This window comes from Dama dama, chromosome 27 (assembly GCF_033118175.1).
Source record: "Dama dama isolate Ldn47 chromosome 27, ASM3311817v1, whole genome shotgun sequence".
Lineage (NCBI taxonomy): Eukaryota > Metazoa > Chordata > Mammalia > Artiodactyla > Cervidae > Dama > Dama dama.
In genome coordinates, this window is record NC_083707.1 from 57,919,567 (window position 1) to 57,939,562 (window position 19,996).

The 19,996-nt window shown below is 46.8% G+C and overlaps 1 protein-coding gene across 1 annotated transcript; it reads left to right on the plus strand.

Moving 5' to 3' along the window:
- The first annotated feature begins 5,006 nt into the window (after window positions 1-5,006).
- Window positions 5,007-17,911, plus strand: SEC11C (SEC11 homolog C, signal peptidase complex subunit). Its single transcript, XM_061130709.1, has 6 exons — window positions 5,007-5,199; window positions 9,434-9,543; window positions 12,562-12,711; window positions 15,003-15,122; window positions 17,049-17,106; window positions 17,715-17,911. Exons 1-6 carry the CDS (start codon window positions 5,113-5,115, stop codon window positions 17,766-17,768), a joined length of 579 nt encoding a protein of 192 aa, XP_060986692.1. The 5' UTR covers window positions 5,007-5,112; the 3' UTR covers window positions 17,769-17,911.
- Window positions 17,912-19,996: the final 2,085 nt, after the last annotated feature.

Consider the following 19,996-nt stretch of genomic DNA (forward strand, 5'->3'; position numbering starts at 1 on the left):
CTGCCCCTGCAATGGCCAGCCGGCCGGCCTGGCTCTGCCCCGCTCTCCCACTCGGTCCGTCCCCGGTCCCGCGTGTCCCCGGCCTGAGGGCTGACACGTGACCGCGGTCTCTCCCGCCACGTGGGGCACGAGGCCATGTGGACACTGCCCGCTCCTGTCTCCCAGGTCCTGCCGCGAGCTCTGAAGACCCCAGGGCTCTCCTGCCCCAGAAGGCCGCCATGAACTCAGATTGCAAATGTGCCCAAGATTTAGATGGGCATAAATAGATGCATTTTAACGAGTTTCTTTAAGAACAACAGATCCTTACATTTAAACCGAGACGTCATCCTTGGAAAGTCAAGTCACAGAAGATGCTAGAATGGATGTGAGACAGATCAGGAGAGAGAGGCAGAGGCAGACAGCAGCCCCTGAAACTCAGGGTGCACCGCCCGAGCCTCAGCTGCCATCTGGAGAGGAAAGGGAGGGGCGCGAGAGAGTTTCTCAAAAATCTCAAAAGTTGACCCAGTTTTAAAACCGAAAGTCACTACATTCAGTTTCTGCAAACTAGGCAGGAAGGGGCTTTAATATAACTTTTCTAAGTTATGGGAAAGTAGATTTTTGCTTTTGTTCCCTGATGGCCATGATTCTGAGGGTTATACTTGCCACAGGACCTCAGAGGTCACATCAATGTTTGTATAGATGAGGATACTGCATCCCAAGGAGAAAGATGGGCGGCTCACGGTGACAGTGCTAAGTGTGGTACAGCCGGGAGGGCAGCCCAGAAGTCCCGGGTCTTATTCCAGGGCCCCCAGCATCACAGAGGCTTGCTTTCCGTGTCTACCGAACCCTTGCAGAAGGTATTGAGTTTCACAGCATTTTTTTTTTTTAGTACAACATATATTTAAACTTGGGTTTCCCCAGTGGGTCAGTGGGTAAAGAATCTGCCTGCAATGCAGGAGAGGCAGAAGGCGCAGGTTTGATCCCTGGGTCGGGAAGATCCCCTGAAGGAGGGCATGGCAACCCACTCCAGTATTCCTGCCTGGAGAATCCCATGGACAGAGGGGCCTGGTGGGCTACAGTCCATAGAGCTGCAAAGAGTCAGACGCGACTGAAGTGACTGAGCACACATACACATACATAAACTTAGAAGTCAAATTGCGCTTTCTCACAACAGTCAAATGACAGGGGGCACAAACTGAAACAGCCCCTTTGGTTAGTGAATGTCATTTTCCTCCCGCCTGCCTCCTTCCTTTTTCCTCCCTCTCTTTCTCTCTCTCCTCCTCTTCCCCCTCCTCTCCTTACTATTCCTGACACTTTCTTAGCACACAGTCCTCAGGGCTGGTTGTAACAACTGGAGGCATTCAGGAGAGAGAGCTCAAAGAGAAGAGGGCGGTGGTTTGAGATGTGGCTTGTTTTGACAAACGCGATTAGGCATCAGAGTGGGAGAGAGATTGAGGAGGACGGAGAGGCAGCCCAAATTCCCACCTTCTGAGGATGACACCCCTGGATCACAGTGCAGTCCTTCTGATACACATCCTTCCACAGGTGAAGAAGCCGGCGAAGGCAGGGAGCAACTCGGAAAGCTGATGACCTGGCTGACTCAGGTCTGAGACGGCGGGACTCATTCCTACCCCGCCAGCCCCCGGCGTTCCTGCCCAGACTGAGCAGATTCCAAGGCTTCCTGTTTGTGCTCATTTAAGCATCAGTCCCCTCTCTCTCTCCAGGAAGCCCAAGTGAAGCAGGGATGATGTTGGTTTGCAACACCATCAGTCTGTAGGAGGCAACTTGAGCTTAGAAACTGAGAATTGAAACTCCCACCTGGAACCGGGTCTGCTCCTGCAGTCCTGGGTGTGGGGGGCGGGGGGAGGCAGAGGGCAGACAAGAGCAGAGAGGCTGTGCCACCCAGGGCATGTGCTTGGATTTGGCAAACTTAGAGGATTTAGGGGGCTTCCCAGGTGACTCCGCAGTAAAGAATGCACCTGCAGTGCAGGAGAGGCAGGAGACAAGCGTTCAGTCCCTGGGTGGGGAAGGTCCACTAGAGGAGGAAATGGCAACCCGCTCCAGTATGCTTGCCTGGAGAATTCCACGGACAAAGGAGCCTGGTGGGCTACAGTCTGTGGGGTCAGACACGACTGACGGACGGAGCACAATGTTTCACTAGAGGCTTGGTGGTTGTCCAGCATTTCAGAGGGGCTGCCTGCTGTGGATTGAAAGTTGACCCAGATGGATTCTCAATCCCTTTCAAGTATTAGAGGTTGTGATTCTAAATGGAGCAACTGGTCAATAGCGGGTGATTCAGGCTCTGACATCACCCAGACCTGAAGCGCACAGAGTATTTTACTTGAAAGGCAGAACTGTGGCAACAGTGTCTGTGAATTTAAAGTTTAAGGATTCATACTTTTTTGGCTCAGTAATTGATTTCTTAGCATTTTATCTTATAGAACTACCAAGACACACATACACACACACACACACACACACTCATTGCAGCATAACTTGGAAACAAATTAGCAAGAGAGAAGAGACTGGGGGAAGACCACACACCAAGCTCAGGGCAGGAAAACATCTCTGGTCTTGTTAGTTTCCTTTCCTCCGGAGGATCTATTGTGCCTGCCCGTACCTGTCCTTGTAGCCAGGTGGGTCCTAAAATGCCCGGTACCTGATGGAAAATTTGGGCTGCATGGTTGGCGGATGTACCACAGTTGGGCTTTAAGAAGGCCCAATACAGAAGTTGTTTCTCAAAAGGAGAGTGGGTGTCTATAGGAGATCCCTAGCAGTCCATCAGTTAGGACTTGGCACTTTTACCGTGGAGGCATGGCTTCAAGCCCTGGTTGAAGAACATGCCAGCCACCTGGCATGGCAAAAAGAAAAAAGAGGAGAGTAGGCGTCTACAGAGGAGGGCATCCATTAACTCCGAAAGCCTGAAAATCTGCTCTGTGATGCTCTTTTGGTGCTTGCTAGAGTTTGCAAAAGCATTCTTATCTGCCGTCAACACTCTGATGTTATATTATTCCACCTTACTATTGTATCTGTTGGCTCACACGATCTAAGTGGTAGAGCAGCTTACACTGGATCTGGATTGGCTGCAGAATCTTCCCCTGTTATGGTTCCCTTTAAAACTGGCAGGCTTACGGTCACTTTGTAGGTGGGCTGGTGTAACAGTGGCCTCCAAATTCTGAAAGTACTTCAGTGTTGTTCTCTTTATTCAAGAGACATGCTTGTTGTCTTTATTCTTTATTCTTGTTCTCTTTATTCCCAGTGTTGTTCTCTTTATTCAAGATGGTTGTTTAGAGGTGCCACAACTGGTCTTTCACCTTGAAAGGGATCGCTCCACACGATCCAGACTACTGAACTTCCAGAAACACGACTAAGATGGCAGAAGTGAAATTTTTGCTTTTTTCTCACTCTCTCTAGTTTGTATGTTTCTGACTGAAGCATCAAAACTACTTGCTATTTCCTGGGAGTTCCCTGGTGGCCTAGGGGTTAGGATTCTGGGCTTTCACTGCAGTGACCTGGGGCCCAGGTTCAATCCCTGGTCAGGGAACTGTGTTCCCATAAGCTGTGTGGTGTGGCCAAAAAAAAAAAAAAAAAGCATTTACTACTACATATTCATCAGCTCCAGCCAGTATAATTTTATCAATGTAGGAACAATGTGATATTTTTTCAGAGTGTCCTAATGATCAAGGTCTCTGGAAACAACATTATGGCAGACAGTAGGATGTGTGTGCGGGGGAGTCGCTCAGTCGCATCTGACTCTTCTTGACCCCAGGGACTGTAGCTCACCAGGCTCCTCTGCCCATGGGATTCTCCAGGCAAGAATACTGGAGTGGGTAGCCTTTCCCTTCTCCAGGGGATCTTCCCAACTCGGGGACTGAATCCAGATCTCCAGCATTGCAGGCAGATTCTTTACTGTGTGAGCCTCCAGGGAAGCCCCCAAACTGACATAATTCCAAGGCAAGACTGTGAGGGTATACTGATGGCTTTTCCACGTAAAAGCAAATTGCTTCTGGTGGTCCTTACAAATTGGTACGGAAAAAGGACTTATTTCGGTCAATAGCTACGTGGCAAGTGCCAGGGGCTCTGTTGATTTGCTCAGGTAAAGATCTGGAATAGCCGCTACAGTTGGAGTCACCACCTGATTAAGTTTACATTAGTCCCTAAGAGTTGGACTACAAAGAAAGCTGAGCGCCAAAGAATTGATGCTTTTGAACTGTGGTGTTGGAGAAGACTCTTCAGAGTCCCCTGGACTGCAAGGAGATCGAACCAGTCCAACCTAAAGGAAATCAGTCCTGAATATTCATTGCAAGGACGGATGCTGAAGCTCCAATACTTTGGCCACCTGATGCGAAGAACTGACTCATTTGAAAAGACCCTGATGCTGCGAAAGATTGAAGGTGGGAGGAGAAGGGGATGACAGAGGATGAAATGGTTAGATGGCATCACCGACTTAATGGACATGAGTTTGGGTAAACTCTGGGAGTTGGTAATGGACAGGGAGGCCTGGCGTGCTGCAGTCCATAGGGTCGCAAAGAGTCGGACACAACTGAGCGACTAAACTCAACAGAACAAGTCCTGCAGAACGCGCGACTGGGAGCTTCAAAAGGCCCGCCTCTCCCAGGCCCGGCCCCCGTCCTGCACGCCGCGCGGTGAAAGCCCCGCCTTCCGTGGTCGCTGTCATCCAATGGCCTACATACACGGCTCGGTGAATGCCCAGGCTTTAGGTGTCCGCCTGGCGCCTGAGCAGAGTCTTGGGGAACTCGGTTGCTCTTAAGCAGTCCCGACCCCAAGCTGCCCGAGCGACACACAAACTCCCCCCGCAGTTCCCTCGCAAGGGGCGGACGAGGCCTCTGAGACCGTTCGCCCCCCGCCCGCGGAGCCCCGGGTCGACCCCCGACGCGGCGCTCGCCGCGCGGAACTCTGGGAGTGGTAGTTCTCTTCCTGCTGGCTCCCTCTGGCTGTATCGGCGGCCGAGACTCGCCGGACTACAACTCCCAGATGCTCGAGGGCGCCTCCGCTCGGGGGGCCGGCGAGGCTGGTGGGCGGGGCCGGGCCGGCGCTCCGCAGCTGTCAGCGACTCCGGGAGCCGGCCGGCTGCCTAGGTGTGCCCCCCCCGACCCCACCGGAGACACCAGCATGGTGCGCGCCAGCACCGTGGGGGCGCATCTCCCCGCGTCCGGCTTGGACATCTTCGGGGACCTGAGGAAGATGAACAAGCGCCAGGTGAGGGCGGCCCGCGTGGCTGTCGCGCCGCGGAGCCGGGGTCCCGGAGGCCCAGGGTTCGAATCCTCACAGAGCCGCGGGTGGGCGCGCTCTCGCCCTGACGGGGGCGCGGTTAGCGGAGCGGGGGGTGGCCGGGAGGGGAGCGAAGGGGACCCCGTCCTGCGCGGTCTCGCCCTGATGGGGGCGCGGTTAGAGGAGCGGGGGGCCGGGAGGGGAGGGAAGGGAACCCCGTCCTGTGGGCGTCAGGTGTGGTTGAGGAAGCGGGGCGGGGAGAGCTGGCTCTCCCGTGAGGGACCCCGAGGGGCCGCCCGGTGGTCCCGGGGCCGGGCGTCTCTGCGGGGCTCTCGAGGCCGGGCGTGAGGTAGGCTGCCCGCGGGTGGAAGCGGCAGGCGCGGGGGGAGAGCTTCCGAGAGAGGGGAGCTGTCCCCTGATTCCCCCCGCAGCGCAGCGTCTTCCCTTCCCGGGGACTCAGGACCAAATGAGGCGCCTCGTGCGGGAGAGCGCGCCGGACCTTCTCCGTCACTGTGGACCGAACCGGTGTTCCGGAAGGGCTTCCAGGGGTCCTCCCTAGCCTCCTTCTCAGACTCCCTGCTCTGGCAGCGCCTTGAAGCTCGGAGACGGCTCGCTGCGGGGTCTTAGGGCACCTGGGCTTCATCTCTCACCCCTCCTGAGAGGACCTCCGAGGAAGACTTCCTGCTTGCCCTCCCCTTAGCTAGCCTCCGTCCCCCCCCGCCCCCCTTTTTCTTTCTTCCAAGTAGAATTTCAGACGAGTGCAGTAGTGTTGGGGGGTTCGGGGACTTGCATCTGGTGAACAGGGTTGAGAAACCTGGTTGTCTCTAGGGGTGCGTGTCAGATGAGCTCCTGGAAGCTTGTGTGATGAAGATGGATTGAGGCAAGAGATTATCACTAGCTTGAAAAGCCAACAGCTAATGCCCTGAGCATTGATGCTGTTGCAAGAAAATCCTCCAGGAAGCAGTTGAGTCGCTCAGTCATGTCCGGCTCTTTGGGACCCCATGGGCTGCCGCCCGCCAGGCTCCATGGAACTGCCCCAGCAAGAATACTGCAGTGGGTTGCCAATTTCTTCTCCAGGGAATCTTCCCGACCCAGGGATCGAACCTGCATCTCCTGCACTGGCAGGTGGATTCTTTACCCCTGAGCCACTAGGGAAGCCAGCTCACCTCCCCACCAACCCGGACCCCAAGCAGAGACTTAATTAAAAATCTAAACTTAATTGGGTAGGTCTTTAAAATGTCTCTAAAACTGGTACCAATTACCAACTGCACACTGTCAGTGAAGGTCTTCTGAGGAGTGTGTCAAACCATAAGTCGGTTTGCCTTTGAAAAGTTCTGTGTATCCCCACTCTCAGTGATAAGCCCCATTAGTAGCTGTTTCAGTTGCCTACATTTGCTAATATTCTAATTAAAATTCAGAAGCTCAAATTTGATACCTCCTTGTACTTTTTTTTTCCTTTTAGTTTTGTCTTTTTTCTTTTTTCCTCCTGAATAGCATCCTAGGACACCTTTTCAGGCATGCTCGCTCCACCAGTCTTCGAAGGACCTCCTTTTTCTGCTGCCCTTGCTTACTGTTAATTAAGGAAAGAGCCACATGCAAAAACAAGGACTCTTTGTTTCTGCAGTGAGGAAGAGAGGAAGAAAAACAGCCACTGGCATTTCTGCTGCCCTGCCAGTCACAATATCTGGTCTGAAATGTTTGTTTAAAACGCTGAGACGTTGGTTATTTCATCTTTGCTTGCCAAAGACTGAGTGTGGGCTTGCTTCTAAACTCTGCTGGGGTGATTAAGTGCCAAACATACAGAATTGGTAGGCAAAGATGAACAAGAAAAGGCACCAGTGTAAAGTGGGGTGTGTATTTCCAATCAGCTTGTCAGTTCCATCAAAATGACTGTTTCTAGATGCCAGGGTTTCAATCCTAGACTTAGATAGTAGATCACTTAAAGCTGGGTTGTTAGAAGGGTGGTCTGTGGCTTTGAAATTAACTTCATTAGATTAGTTAGTTTGTTAGACTTCTACATAATTGACTATCTTTAGCAAATAGATGTCTTGCTCAAAGGAAATGTTTTTTTTTTTTTTTGAAGAATTGGTTTTACTTCCCCTCAATGAATTTTTCAAGCATAGACAATCATACTGGAAAATATATTCTTAGTACATAGTCTTTATTAGGTAAGTGGCAAGATTGTATAATTTGTTTGAAGAGTGGAGCCCAGTGGTTTGAAAACCTGTATAAAATTGGACATCTCTGTAGAAAACCATGACTTGGGCCTTTCCTAATCAGAACAGCAATTCATAATGAAACAACAGTTGTTTATTAAATCAGGTAAGTCAAGCGGAGCAGGTGGCCAAGTTTTTGAATGTGAACTCCAGTGAATAACTGCTGCTTTAGACTGATGTGACTCAAAAACTTGATTTTACTTTAGAAGCAACGGTTTAATATCTTATAGCCCAACACTTAATATCCACTCAGCACTCCAGTTTCCTTTTTTGTTCACCTGGGAACTTAGTTTCATAATTTGCTATTGACACTCTTGCCAAAGAGTTTTAAAAAATGGTATGTAACTTTAATTTTATTTTCCTGTTTTCACTGACTACATCAAAATATTTTAGTTATTTTAATTCATCTTTTGTCCCCACTTTTGTAACCTTGACAATCACCTCAAAGTACATACTTTCACACGGTTGCAATTTTAGCAAGAAACTTTGCTTTTCCTTCTTTCCTGTCGTATCAGAATATGTCTTCATGTTTTGTCACAGTCTTCAAAATGATTATTTTAATGCACTAATAATTAATACAATAATTATTTTAGTGTACTTTAATGTCAAATTGCCCTTCCTTTAAATACTTCCCATCCCTCTCAGATTTTGAATTAATATACACTCATGATAAGAATTTTAAAGAATCGAGAGTAAAGTAGCTTAAAGAAGACAATTCAATCACTCATGATTCCACCATGCTAAGACAGCCTCTCTTAGCATCTCAGAGGATCTCCTTGTGTTTGCTTTAGAAACTGTTCTGTGGTTTGTGGAGATCCTACTTCAGCCTGCATTTTTCACTCAGTGTGACTTCGCGTGTTTGGTCCTGCCATTAAAATTCTTTCTTTGTTCAGCAGGCCCCAGTCAGGAGCCGTCCTGGAGGACGGTGGGGGTCTGCCGCTCTGTGGACCTGGGCCCCCTGGTCTCAGCTGGAGTGAGGGCATCTAGTTAGAGCCAGGTGCTGACTTGGGTGGCCTTCCACAGTGTTCTTTTTTTTTTTTTTTTAACTTACTGATTTTTAATTGAAGGATAATCGCTTTGCCATATTGTATTAGTTTCTGCTGTACATCAGCATGCATCAGCCATAAGTATACAAAGGTCCCCTCCTTGAACCGCCCTCTCACCTCCCCCAACTCCCCGTGTTCTTAAGGGAATATTTGATGCTCATCATTTAGAATATTTGCAAAAACTCTATAAACAGGCATTTACAGTTTCTGTTGACTTTTACGTTGTAATTCCCAAGGCAGAATGACCTCATGTAGAACAGAGTGCTGTAGGACTAGGACTTTGCACCCTCATTTGGGGCCCAGGTGAAGCACGCCACGTGGACCAGGCTCTCGGGTGAGACCTCTGCCCTCTGTGCTGGGGTGGAAGGTAGAGCCCTAGCACTTGAGAGGTGGGGCCCCTCAGGGTTGAAGGCTCTGGGGGATTCTGAAGAGGTAGGGAAGATTGTACCCAGGCGTTAACAAAGCAGATCCCACAGGTTACTCTGGCTCCCTCCCTCTCCTTTTCTTTCATTGAAGGAGAAAAGATGTGTGGGCATTCCATGGTCAGAGGGGCTTCCCTGGTGGCTTAGATGGTAAAGAACCTGCCTGCAGTCCAGGAGACCCGGGTTCGACCCCTGGGTCAGGAAGATCCCCTGGAGAAGAGCCTGGCAACCCACTCCAGTATTCTTACCTGGAGAACTCCATGGACAGGGAAGCCTGGCGGGCTACAGTCCATGGGGTCACAAAGAGTCAGATGCGGCTAACACTTTCACTTTCCATGGTCAAAAATTGAAATTCTACCTAATCTTGTAGTTTGTGTGTGAGTTTCAATTCCTAAAGTCACTTTAGGCAAAAAAAAAAGTCCTAAAGCTTTTTTTGAAAAACAAAACAAAACAAAACAAAACAAGCACATCTGCGACTTGGGAACGAGTGGATGTTCTGCCATGGTCCTCACTTCTGGTTTGCCCTGTTTTCTTCCAGCTCTACTACCAGGTCTTAAACTTCGCCATGATTGTGTCCTCTGCGCTCATGATCTGGAAAGGCCTGATTGTCCTTACCGGCAGTGAGAGCCCCATCGTGGTGGTGCTGAGGTGGGTCCTGCTGGCCGTCCAGCTGCTGTCTGGCACCCAGGAGCCGTGTGGACACCCCAAACTCAGTGTCTTAGTTGGATAAGCTTTAGAGTGTTCTTTGTTGATACTTGTTTTGAAAAGGTTTCATTTTTTTTTCCTGGCTTTTGTTGAAAAATCTTCTTTTTCAATAGACATTTGAGGCATTTCATCATGTTGATCTCATGCTCCAGGGTAATATGCTTTGCTTCCATCTTTTAATGTTTTGTGCTTCCCTGGTGGCTCAGAGGGTAAAGAATCTGCCTGCAATGCAGGAGACCCAAGTTCGATCCCTGGGTCGGAAAGACCCCTAGGAGAAAGGAATGGCAAACCCACTCCAGTATTCTAGCCTGGAGAATTCCATGGACAGAGGAGCCTGGCAGGCTACAGCCCGCCATGGGCTTGTGAAGAGTCAGACATGGCTGAGCAATTATCTCCTTCACTTTCAAGTGCTTGAAGATGCTAATATGCCTTAGATAGTTGAGTCTCCCTGAGGTGGGCGTGGAGCCCCTTTGCTCTCCAGGGGGAGAGGCAGGCTGTGGCAGTGCTGTGGGCAAGGTCAGAGCCGACCAGGGCAGGAGAAGCAGCAGGGCTCCTGGCTCCCTGTCCCTCCTCTGGGCCCTGCAGCCACGTGATGGGGGCAGCTCCGGCCCTGGCTTCACCGGGCCGCCCTTCGTGACTGGCCAAGGGACCCACTTCTAGAGATACAGCGTTTTCATAAACTTAGGAGCCTGAGGATGGCGTAAGTCACACACAGAGCTGAGGGGGCTCTGAAGGGCCAGGTGATGAGTTAGGAGAGAGAAGGGGGTCAGGCTCAGGGGCCCCTGAGCCTGGCTTCAGTTGTGACAGCTCCGCTTTTACCCATTTTATGTGATTATACTTTATCTGGTAAGATTTCCCTTGCAAGAAGGATTTTAAGGCTTTTGGGGAAAAAAATAGAAGAAATTAAACCCCTCAAATTCAGATGGGCCCTTGTCATTCAACAAATAAGGTAGCTGAGGTCTAGTGAGGCCACGTTGCTTCCATCTCACAGTTACTTCTGCAGAGCCAGAACTCCATCTGAGGTGCTCAGGCTCTTCTTCAATCCACAGGCACACCTGCACGCAGAGATTATTATGGAGTTGCAGCACGTGGGGACTTTTTCTTCTTTTAAAGCATCCTTTACAATTCTAGATTCCTGGTGGCTCAGAGGTTAAAGCATCTGCCTGCAATGCAGGAGACCTGGGTTCGATCACTGGGTTGGGAAGATCCCCTGGAGAAGGAAATGGCAACCCACTCCAGTATTCTTGCCTGGAGAATCCCATGGATGGAGGAGCCTGGTGGGCTACATTAGTCCATGGGGTCGCCGCAAAGAGTCGGACACGACTGAGCGACTTCACTTTCACTTTACAATTCTAAAGCAGTTTGATTGGTCAGCATAAGCTGTTGACATCACAAGGGATGTGTGACCTTGGGGAACTCCCTGGCCTGTTAAGGAAGGCAAGTGTAAGTTGTTATTAGTTGTTCAAATGTAATTTAAACATTTCAGAGAACTGCTGTCCTAATGGGGCATGATAATGACTCTATGCCAATCTGCAGTGCGCACTTCCTACCTCTAAGACTTGTTCAGGGAGTTGTTTTTAAACAAACAAAACAAGGTCCTTGTTATCACAGACTGAGATGGTTCTCTTCCCTCTGCATGTCTTCCGGAATTTTGTTGAAGTAAAGATGAAGCGGTAGATTAAGAAATTATCCTAAGCATTTTAACTGTCATTCTTTAAAAGAAAATGAACCCCTGAAGCAATTATGTTGTATTTTCAGAAGATGACAAAATGAATTTCTGTGTTGGGGGGACAGATAACTTTCTGTGTTGTCAGTTAGGCTGTCAGCTCAATCGCTCAGTCGTGTCCCAACTCTCTGCAACCCCATAGACTGCAGCACGCCAGGCCTCCCCAGCACTTACTCCTGGAGCTTGCTCAAACTCATGCCCATCAAGTGTTCTATGCTGGGGGAAGAACAAATTTGTTTTTACTTAGATATCTTCTCTTTCTTTTCCTCTTAGTCATTTATATTTCTAGCTGTTTCTACCTTTTAAATTCACGTTTTCTATTTTTGATTGCTGAATCTATTACCAGACTTAGTGGGAAAGGTTTCACTTAAAAATAAACCTCTTGGCAATTTCCTGGTGGTTCAGTGGTTAGGACTTCAAGCTTTCATTGCCAAGGGCACAGGTTCAGTCTCTGATCAGGGAACTAAAACCCCACAAGCCTCACGGCAAGGCAATAAAATAATCCTCTCCGTAGTTGCAGGCCAGGCTCGGCTACTTGCCCCCTGGCTCCCTTCCTCGTGTGCTGACAAGTTGAAGGTCAGCAGCCCTGGTGGGACGGGAGGACCTTTTGTGAACCCACATCTTCCTGTAAAGCTCTCCCCATCTCTTCATTAGACAGGTTCCTTCTCCCCCTTCCTGCCCTCGACAGACTAACTCATCGTTGGTTGTCAGACCCCTGTATTTAGGTCTTATTTATTTTCTCATGGATTAAAACAAAGCAGGAGCACATACGAAATGAATTCTGTTTCGATGATTTCAGCTTCCACTAAATTACGTACACACAACAGAATGCAAGAATTACCCTAGAGTATTAACCAGCTTTCAGAGTCTCTAGTTCTGAATGAAAAATGGTATTTGTATTGATAGATGTAAAGCCCTTACAAGGCTAAAAATGGATTTTTACTTCAAGGAGTCCAGCTTATTCTTGGTTCTTTTTCCACCTAATACAAATCATCAAGCAGCCACTAGTGCCTTTTCATGCTCAAATCCAAGAAGAAATCACTCCCTTTCTCACCGTTGTCCCCTTGAGCAGGCAGATGGGAATCTCTGTAGCTTGTTTTATTGCTCATAGATCTGCTTGACGGTTTACAAAAGCTGACATTCCAAGTGGTATGTTTGTTAATATCCTTTGTGATTTGAAACGTTTGCCTGGTGAGCCCAGGGCACTTCTGACGTGACTTTGTGCTTCTTTCCAGCGGCAGCATGGAGCCAGCCTTTCACAGGGGCGACCTTCTGTTCCTAACGAATTTCCGGGAAGACCCCATTAGAGCTGGAGAAATTGTTGTTTTCAAAGTCGAAGGACGAGACATCCCAATAGTTCACAGAGTAATCAAAGTTCACGAAAAGTAAAGAGCCTTTACTTCTCTCTGATTTTATTTTGTAGACAAGACTGTGGACAGCTTTAATGGTTGATTAGAAAGTAGCAAAAACACTGGATTACGTTCCTAGGTTTGCCATTTAGTGATTGGGGTGACTTTGGACCTGCGACTTAACTCAGGCGGTGAGATGTGAATGTCAGTACTTTACCCACAGTAACCCCCAGGGTGAGTGTGAGGATGAAATGAACTGATGTTTACTAAAGCACTTGACAGACTTGCTGTACAAGGTAAGGTGGGATGTATTCTTGCGTAACATTAATTAATTATTTGAAGGAGTCTCAAAAGAAAATCAAATCTCATGGTAACTGAGGATCATTTTGGTGAGAGAATTATCTCCTGAAATGCAGAAAGCTACCTGTTTCTCTTTGTCACTATGGACCAGCTGGCATTCTCAGCAGTAATATTAGCCTTGGATGAATAAAAATTCCTTTCCCCAGCCCATCCCATGATTTGATTGCTGCATATCCAGCATTAATCCCACCCCCACCCCCCCACAAACAGCTTTGCCTTTCCCTTAAATGTCAGTGATGACTTAGTAACACACTACTTGGGGACCAGAAGCAATTGTTTCTAGCTCAAATATTGTTTCCCTGAGAGAGTACAATCAAGTGATTAGTGAAAATGGTACGTTTTATTTATTTGGTTATTCATTTACCTTTATGCATCTTAGTTCAGCCTTTTACTTGCATGAGTTGTAGAATTAAAATTAGGTATGTGTATTTGTATTTTTTTTTTATTTATTTTTTCAGTGGGTTTTGTCATACATTGACATGAATCAGCAATAGATTTACACGTATTCCCCATCCCGATCCCCACTCCCACCTCCCTCTCCACCCGATTCCTCTGGGTCTTCCCAGTGCACTTGTCTCATGCATCCCACCTGGGCTGGTGACCTGTTTCACCATAGATAATATACATGCTGTTCTTTTGCAACATCCCACCCTCACCTTCTCCTACAGAGTTCAAAAGTCTGTTCTGTACTTCTGTGTCTCTTTTTCTGTTTTGCATATAGGGTTGTCGTTACCATCTTTCTAAATTCCATATATATGTGTTAGTATGCTGTAATGTTGTATTTTTTAAATAATGGAGCATTGCTCCGTTATTGCGCGCGCATGTGTGTGTGTGTGTGTGTGTGTGAATCTATTTCTGATAACAGATTCTCATTCCATTCAGTATTTCCAGGTGTTCCCCAAAGATGTTTGATACTTAAAATATCCACTTTATTTGACTCTAAACGTTAGCATGACCCTGTTTCAGTTTATGTTAATACACTGGGACTACAACTAGCATTACCTTGTTCATAGTGCTTGATAACTTACAGATGAAGAAATACGCTCTGTCATGATTGTGACAGAACTCGTACCTGATTTTAAAACAATATCCAAAGATGAGAAGTTGCTCAAAACTGGGAAATAATGATATTTTTCTGTAACTTACATGAATTGTGAGTGACAGCCCAGATTTTTTCCCTCTTAATTTCTTGTATAACCATGGCTGCAAATCAGCTAGCTCCCTTTGGTACAGTTTCAAATCTTTGTGGGCTTTTAATATTTTATCAAATTATTTAACACATTTTGTCATTTGTCTTATTGAAAAATAGACCCTCTTAATAGTTCTATAAAGCTGTAGTATTGTGTTTCTGGTGTCAGGGCTGTGTAAGCCCCAGTTTACAATGTTTAAAACAGTTCCCACCTGTCTCTAACACAGCAGTTTCATGGCATTCATAATTCCTGTTTGTTTGCAAACTGGATGATATGCCACTTGGCTCAGTGGTGAAGGAAATAAGGCATTCACACATCCCACGTTTGGTAAGGGAAAGAAAGTTTGAGAAGAGCTAAGAGAACACTTGTGTTTGGATTACCTTATGTTCAGATCTGTGTAATCTGGTACTCAGTTCATGCCTAGAGTCAAGAGGAATATAATACGTGTTAACCCGTAGGTCCCTGAGGACAGAGAATGGACGGAAATCAACGCTGGAGCTAGTCATGGCCTTCCTGGTGCCCTGCGCTATGCCATGCTTTTTGGTCAACAGGGGAGCATCCGTGTTTTTGAATTTAAGTCTACAAAATTGTCATTAGATCTGTGCTTGAGTTGAATGGTTGTCTGCCAGCAGGCATCTTAAGGCGAAAAAGATCAAGTCACGTTTGACTGCTTTTCCCAATGCCCACCCTTGCCTGTAAAGTGTAGGCCACACTGACAGTTTCCTAACGATGCTGCACTGAAAATTATCTTTGAAAGGACCTTGTTTTGCTTTCCAGAGATAATGGAGACATCAAATTTCTGACTAAAGGAGATAATAATGAAGTTGATGATAGAGGCTTGTACAAAGAAGGCCAGAACTGGCTCGAGAAGAAGGACGTGGTGGGGCGCGCCCGAGGGTGAGTTTTCTTTAAGTTCCATAGAATATGCAGAAACCAGAAAAATATCAGAAACAAAGAAGTCAAGTGTAGAGGGTAATAGAATCGTTCATTCTGGAGATGATATGTCAGGAGACTTGTAAGCAGTTCTTCCTTACCTTGTGAGGAGTAGACGAAGCTCAGAACTGCCCGAGGACCTGAAATCTAAAGCTGAATGCCAGTATTCTATCTATATCATGGATTCAATTCTATTTTGGAAATAAATCCTCACCTGGAGTTTGGTTATTTATAAATTTTAAATAATTAGAAATAATCCTTTCAGAAATAACTACTGTTTAACACTGTGGTGAATATTCTAGATATTCCTTGTGCCTATATAGATGTGTGTGTGCATACATAATATATAATTTTACATAAAGGAGTTTTATTTTTTTCACTCAGCAGGAAGTTGGAAGTAACTTTCTGTGCCAAATCTACACCTATATCCTTTTAAACAGCTGCATGCTGTTCCTCTGAGAATTGTAACTTATCTCACTAGTCCTCTTTTGATGGATATTTAGATTGTTTCTTGGTTTTTCACTACTAAGAAAAGTTCTGTGATCATTTTTTTTTTCATACCCATCTTTGCATCATTGTTCCAGCCATGAGTTCTGCTTCTGATTGACATAGCAGAGCCTCTCCTCTTATTAAATACCAAAAAAGGTGATTCTTCCCTTCTCTCAGTGGCCCTTTTTCTGATTAACCCTTGCTAGAAATGTCCCCTTTCATCGAAATCCCACTGGCTGTGTAAGGCTGGAGAACATGGGTGGCCGTTTTCTCAGATACAGCTCTACTCATCAGCTTACGGTTGGAGGCCTCTTCCTGCCCCTGCTCTCCCTCTGCTCACGTTGTAATCGCTTTCACTCTATTGTGTTTCCTCCTGAACATCTGCAGGAAGGTGAGGGAGACCTGCGGCTGGTCAGTCCTGTGTTTTTAGACACTCTGGTGAAAGGCTTTGTAGAAGTGAGAGGTTGGAGCTGTTGCATTTAAAGCAGACTGGAGGGTACTGAGGAGGTGTTCCCTTGTTTATCATCAGTGACATGATGGAGTCTTGAGTCAGACTGATTCTGTGTTGATATTAATTTTGTCAGCGACATCATTCATTGGCTGGTTTCTGCTGGCTTATTGTCTCTGGGATCATAATCATGTTTGGGTATAAATGATGCTTTCCACATTTGCATTCACTGCCCAACCTACTTCTTTGTTGCATCTGAAAAGTGCTGTGCAATGAAAATGATGTGGCTTCCCTGTTGGCTCAGATGGTAAAGAAACTGCCTGCAGTGCGGGAGACCTGGGTTCGATCCCTGGGCTGGGAAGATCCCCTGGAGAAGGGAGAGGCTACCCACTCCAGTATTCTGGCCTGGAGAATCCCTGAGGACAGAGGAGCCTGGCAGGCTGCAGTCCATGGGGTCGCAGAGTCAGATACAACTGAGCGAGTAAGCACACAGTGAAAACGATGAGGATTCCTTCAGTTACAGACCAGTTATTCTCATGCTTTCAAAAGTCTCTCTCACAGCAGTTTACATATAGGTTGTCTGAATCTTACTTCTCTACTCGCTTTGTGAAAGTTGCCGACTCCATTGTAAAAGGGGCTCACCTGTTTTCATGCTGTTACAGCAGAATGCAGCCAGAGAAGACAACTAGCATCTCCAGCTCCTGATTTGCCTTCATAAAAAATTGTCCTGGCTGAAAATAAATTTATAAAATAAAAAAGTTGTCCTGGCTGTTGGCTCTGCTCCCTGTCACTGACAAAGCCTTCTGAGACCGCAGCGTGTGTTGTTTTTGTGGCCCCAGTCAGTGGTGTTCCCAAGGAAGGCTTTGCCCTAATGCTGATTTATAGTGTTTTTAAGTATTACTATTATATTACAAACACTTTTTACATTTCTGGCTGTTTATCCCACAATTTAGGTTTTTACCATATGTCGGTATGGTCACCATAATAATGAACGACTATCCAAAATTTAAGGTAGGAATTTATTTGTATGTCTGTATTTTTAAAGAAAAATATTGGCGCTTTTACATGTGCAACTGTAGAGATGCAGTCTGTTTAAAATGTTTTGCTGGCTAATTCTTCTGCAGAGTATGTGCTGTTAACTACAAATTAATCATTTAAATTGTAAATTTTAAATTACTGAAAGTGGCTACTTCTGCCTTTTATGTTTATATGGTGTTTTCCAAAATGGTACCTATATATTTTTTGCTTTTTATTATGCATATCTTTAAACATAGGGAAAAAGTAGTTCAGTAAGCCTAGTAATGCTTATTTCCCAACTTCAACAAGAATAGTATCCATACATATTTTTTTTAATCTCTTGAAGCACAATAGGAAGCCTCCGCAGGAATGAGCGGTGCATTAGCTGTGTGTGTTGGGCGTGTGACCCTCGGTCCCTCAGTGTGTGAGCGGTTTGAATTGTCAGGTGTTACTGACAGCTCACTTGGAGACAGCACAGGGAAGAGGTCATCCTTTGATTCTGTCCTGGTCCAGCCCTGACCAGCCTGTATCTGAATACACCCACAGACCAAATGCATCCGTAGACCTGTGTTTACACACTTTCCTCTGTGTTTTCCTTACAGTACGCTCTTTTGGCTGTAATGGGTGCATATGTGTTATTGAAACGTGAATCCTGAAGTGCAGAGCAGTTCCTGGGACCAGATTGAAAGAAATTTTGTTGAAGAGAAAAGTTAATATATTTGAAATGTTCCACTTTCTGTATAAAAGGAAACAATGTGGAGACGTTTTGTCTTGTTTGAATAAATGATTCATCAGTAAAGATTGCTTTCTCTGGTGGACTCTGATTTGAATGTGTTCCATCCCTCTGCCACTCACGATAATTGGGCTGAGCCGAGCTTGAGGCTCTGCAGCACTTCAGGAACCAGGCAGGCCGCCTCTGGGCCTGGCTGGCTGGGAGGACAGCGCATAGTCCAAACATGGCATAGTTGTCACATCTGGGTTTTACAAATACAATTCTCTACTGTAGTGTCCTCAGCGGGAGAGAAACCCAAAAGCGAGGGGATGTATGTGCGTGTATAGCTGATTCATTTTGTTTTACAGTAGAAGCTCACACAACATTGTAAAGCAATTATACTGCAATAAAAATTAATCATTTTTTTAAAAAATAAAATTCTTCAATTACTTTTTCTGGGGAAAACAAACAGGCCCTGAAAAGGAAATGATTTCTTATTTATAGAAGTGTAGTCTGATAAATGAATAAAGCCTGTGAATCTTTTTGGAAGGAAAGTGTAACGTGCTTTGTTCTTGTGGCTTGGTGTGTCTTGAGGTAGTTGGATGAATTGTTTAATGAGAGTTTGCAGCAATGTGTCCTCCTCTGATAAGCTGCAGAAAGCACAGAAGGATAGAAGGGCCGGGTCCCTCTTCCCTTCAGCCTCCCTCCCTTTTCCGTTTCCCAGGGTTATAGTTTAGTCCTGCACGTAAAATAGTCCTTCATTAAAGTATTGATCAGACCCTAATATCCCGGCTGCCGCCTTAGGTCCTGGGGCTGCTCAGTCCCAGCTTGGAAGAAGGTTACAGTCCCCCAGCAGGAGGAATAGGTGATGAACTGACTTCAGGAGGGCCAGCTTCTGTGGGAAGGTGAAGCGGAGGTGTGGGTAGATGGTGATTTCCACACGGTCAGGGAAGACCTCTGAGCGGGGGACGGTGAGCAGAGTTTAAAGAACTGCGAGGCAGTGAGGCACGGACGTCTTGGGGAAGAGCCGTCCCGCAAGTGCAGAGCCCTGGCCCCTGGTAGACGAGGATTCCGATTCGGGAGGTCCGCGGGGAGGGGGCCTGAGACAGCACTCCCAGGGCACACGGGCGTTGCTGGTGCCTGGGCCACACTGCCAAGCGTCAGGGGACTGGAAGGGACGAAGACGCCAGTGGGGTTTCCAGGCACTCTTCAGTTTTGCCAAAATATTCCCTTTTTGCCGAACGATCTGATGTTGACATCCTACGTGGTCAGCATTTACAAATCTGCCTCATTCTTTTAGGTTTGTCCAGTTCGGATCTAAGGATTTGGAATCCCTACAGGTCACTTTATGGACATGGAAATGGCAACCCGCTTCTGTATTCTTGCCTGGACATTGCATGGACAGAGGAGCCTGGCAGGCAACAGTCCATGGGGTTGCAAGAGTCGGACACGACAGCAATTAACCCCCAACCCGCACCGGGTCACTTAAGCACCTGTGGGCTTGCGCACACCCTCCCTCAGCACCCTGCGTGTCCCCAGAAATCGGTAGATGCCTCCTTAGCCTGATGCTACCCGAGTATCCGTTTGCATTCAGTAAACATCACCCACGGTCACCTGTGTTTTCCTCTTTGGTGTAACCTGTGCCTTGACTGAGCTCTTAGTTGGTGACAACCAGCAGGAGTGATCTGTCGGGGGTTGGGGGCGGGGGCAGCCTGCCCTTTAGTCTTTTATCTCTGCTGAAATAGGTTATTGCAACAATAATGGGCTCTTCCAGTTGACATCAGCAAAGTGAAAGAAAAAAAAATTTACAGGATACTTCCTAAAAACATTTTTGTCTTGTGCCCTTTTAATAAATTCGGTTTTTAAAGAAAAATAGATTTATTTTCCCCCCCGAACTATAAGTAGAATTTTTAAATGTTGGGTCAAAACTTTATTACTTTAGCATCTTCCAGAGTTTCTATAGTTGGTTAATATAAACTTTAAGAAGTTCTTCAGGGACTTCCCTGGTGGTCCAGTGGCTAAGACTCACACTCCCAGTTCAATCCCTGGTCAGGGAATTAGATCCCACGTGCTGCAACTAAGACCCGGTGCAGCCAAATAAATATTTTTAAAAACAAAAAGCTCCTTAATGTGGCTAAGCTTTTTGGCAATCCTGAACATGGTGATGTTCTG

Bases quoted from the DNA above. Each gene is read 5' to 3' on its own strand.
- SEC11C (XM_061130709.1), top strand. From the start codon at position 5,113: ATGGTGCGCGCCAGCACCGTGGGGGCGCATCTCCCCGCGTCCGGCTTG. The intron at 15,123-17,048 runs GTGAGTTTTCTT...CCCACAATTTAG, and splicing joins GTGGTGGGGCGCGCCCGAGG to GTTTTTACCATATGTCGGTA. The intron at 17,107-17,714 runs GTAGGAATTTAT...TTTTCCTTACAG, and splicing joins ACGACTATCCAAAATTTAAG to TACGCTCTTTTGGCTGTAAT.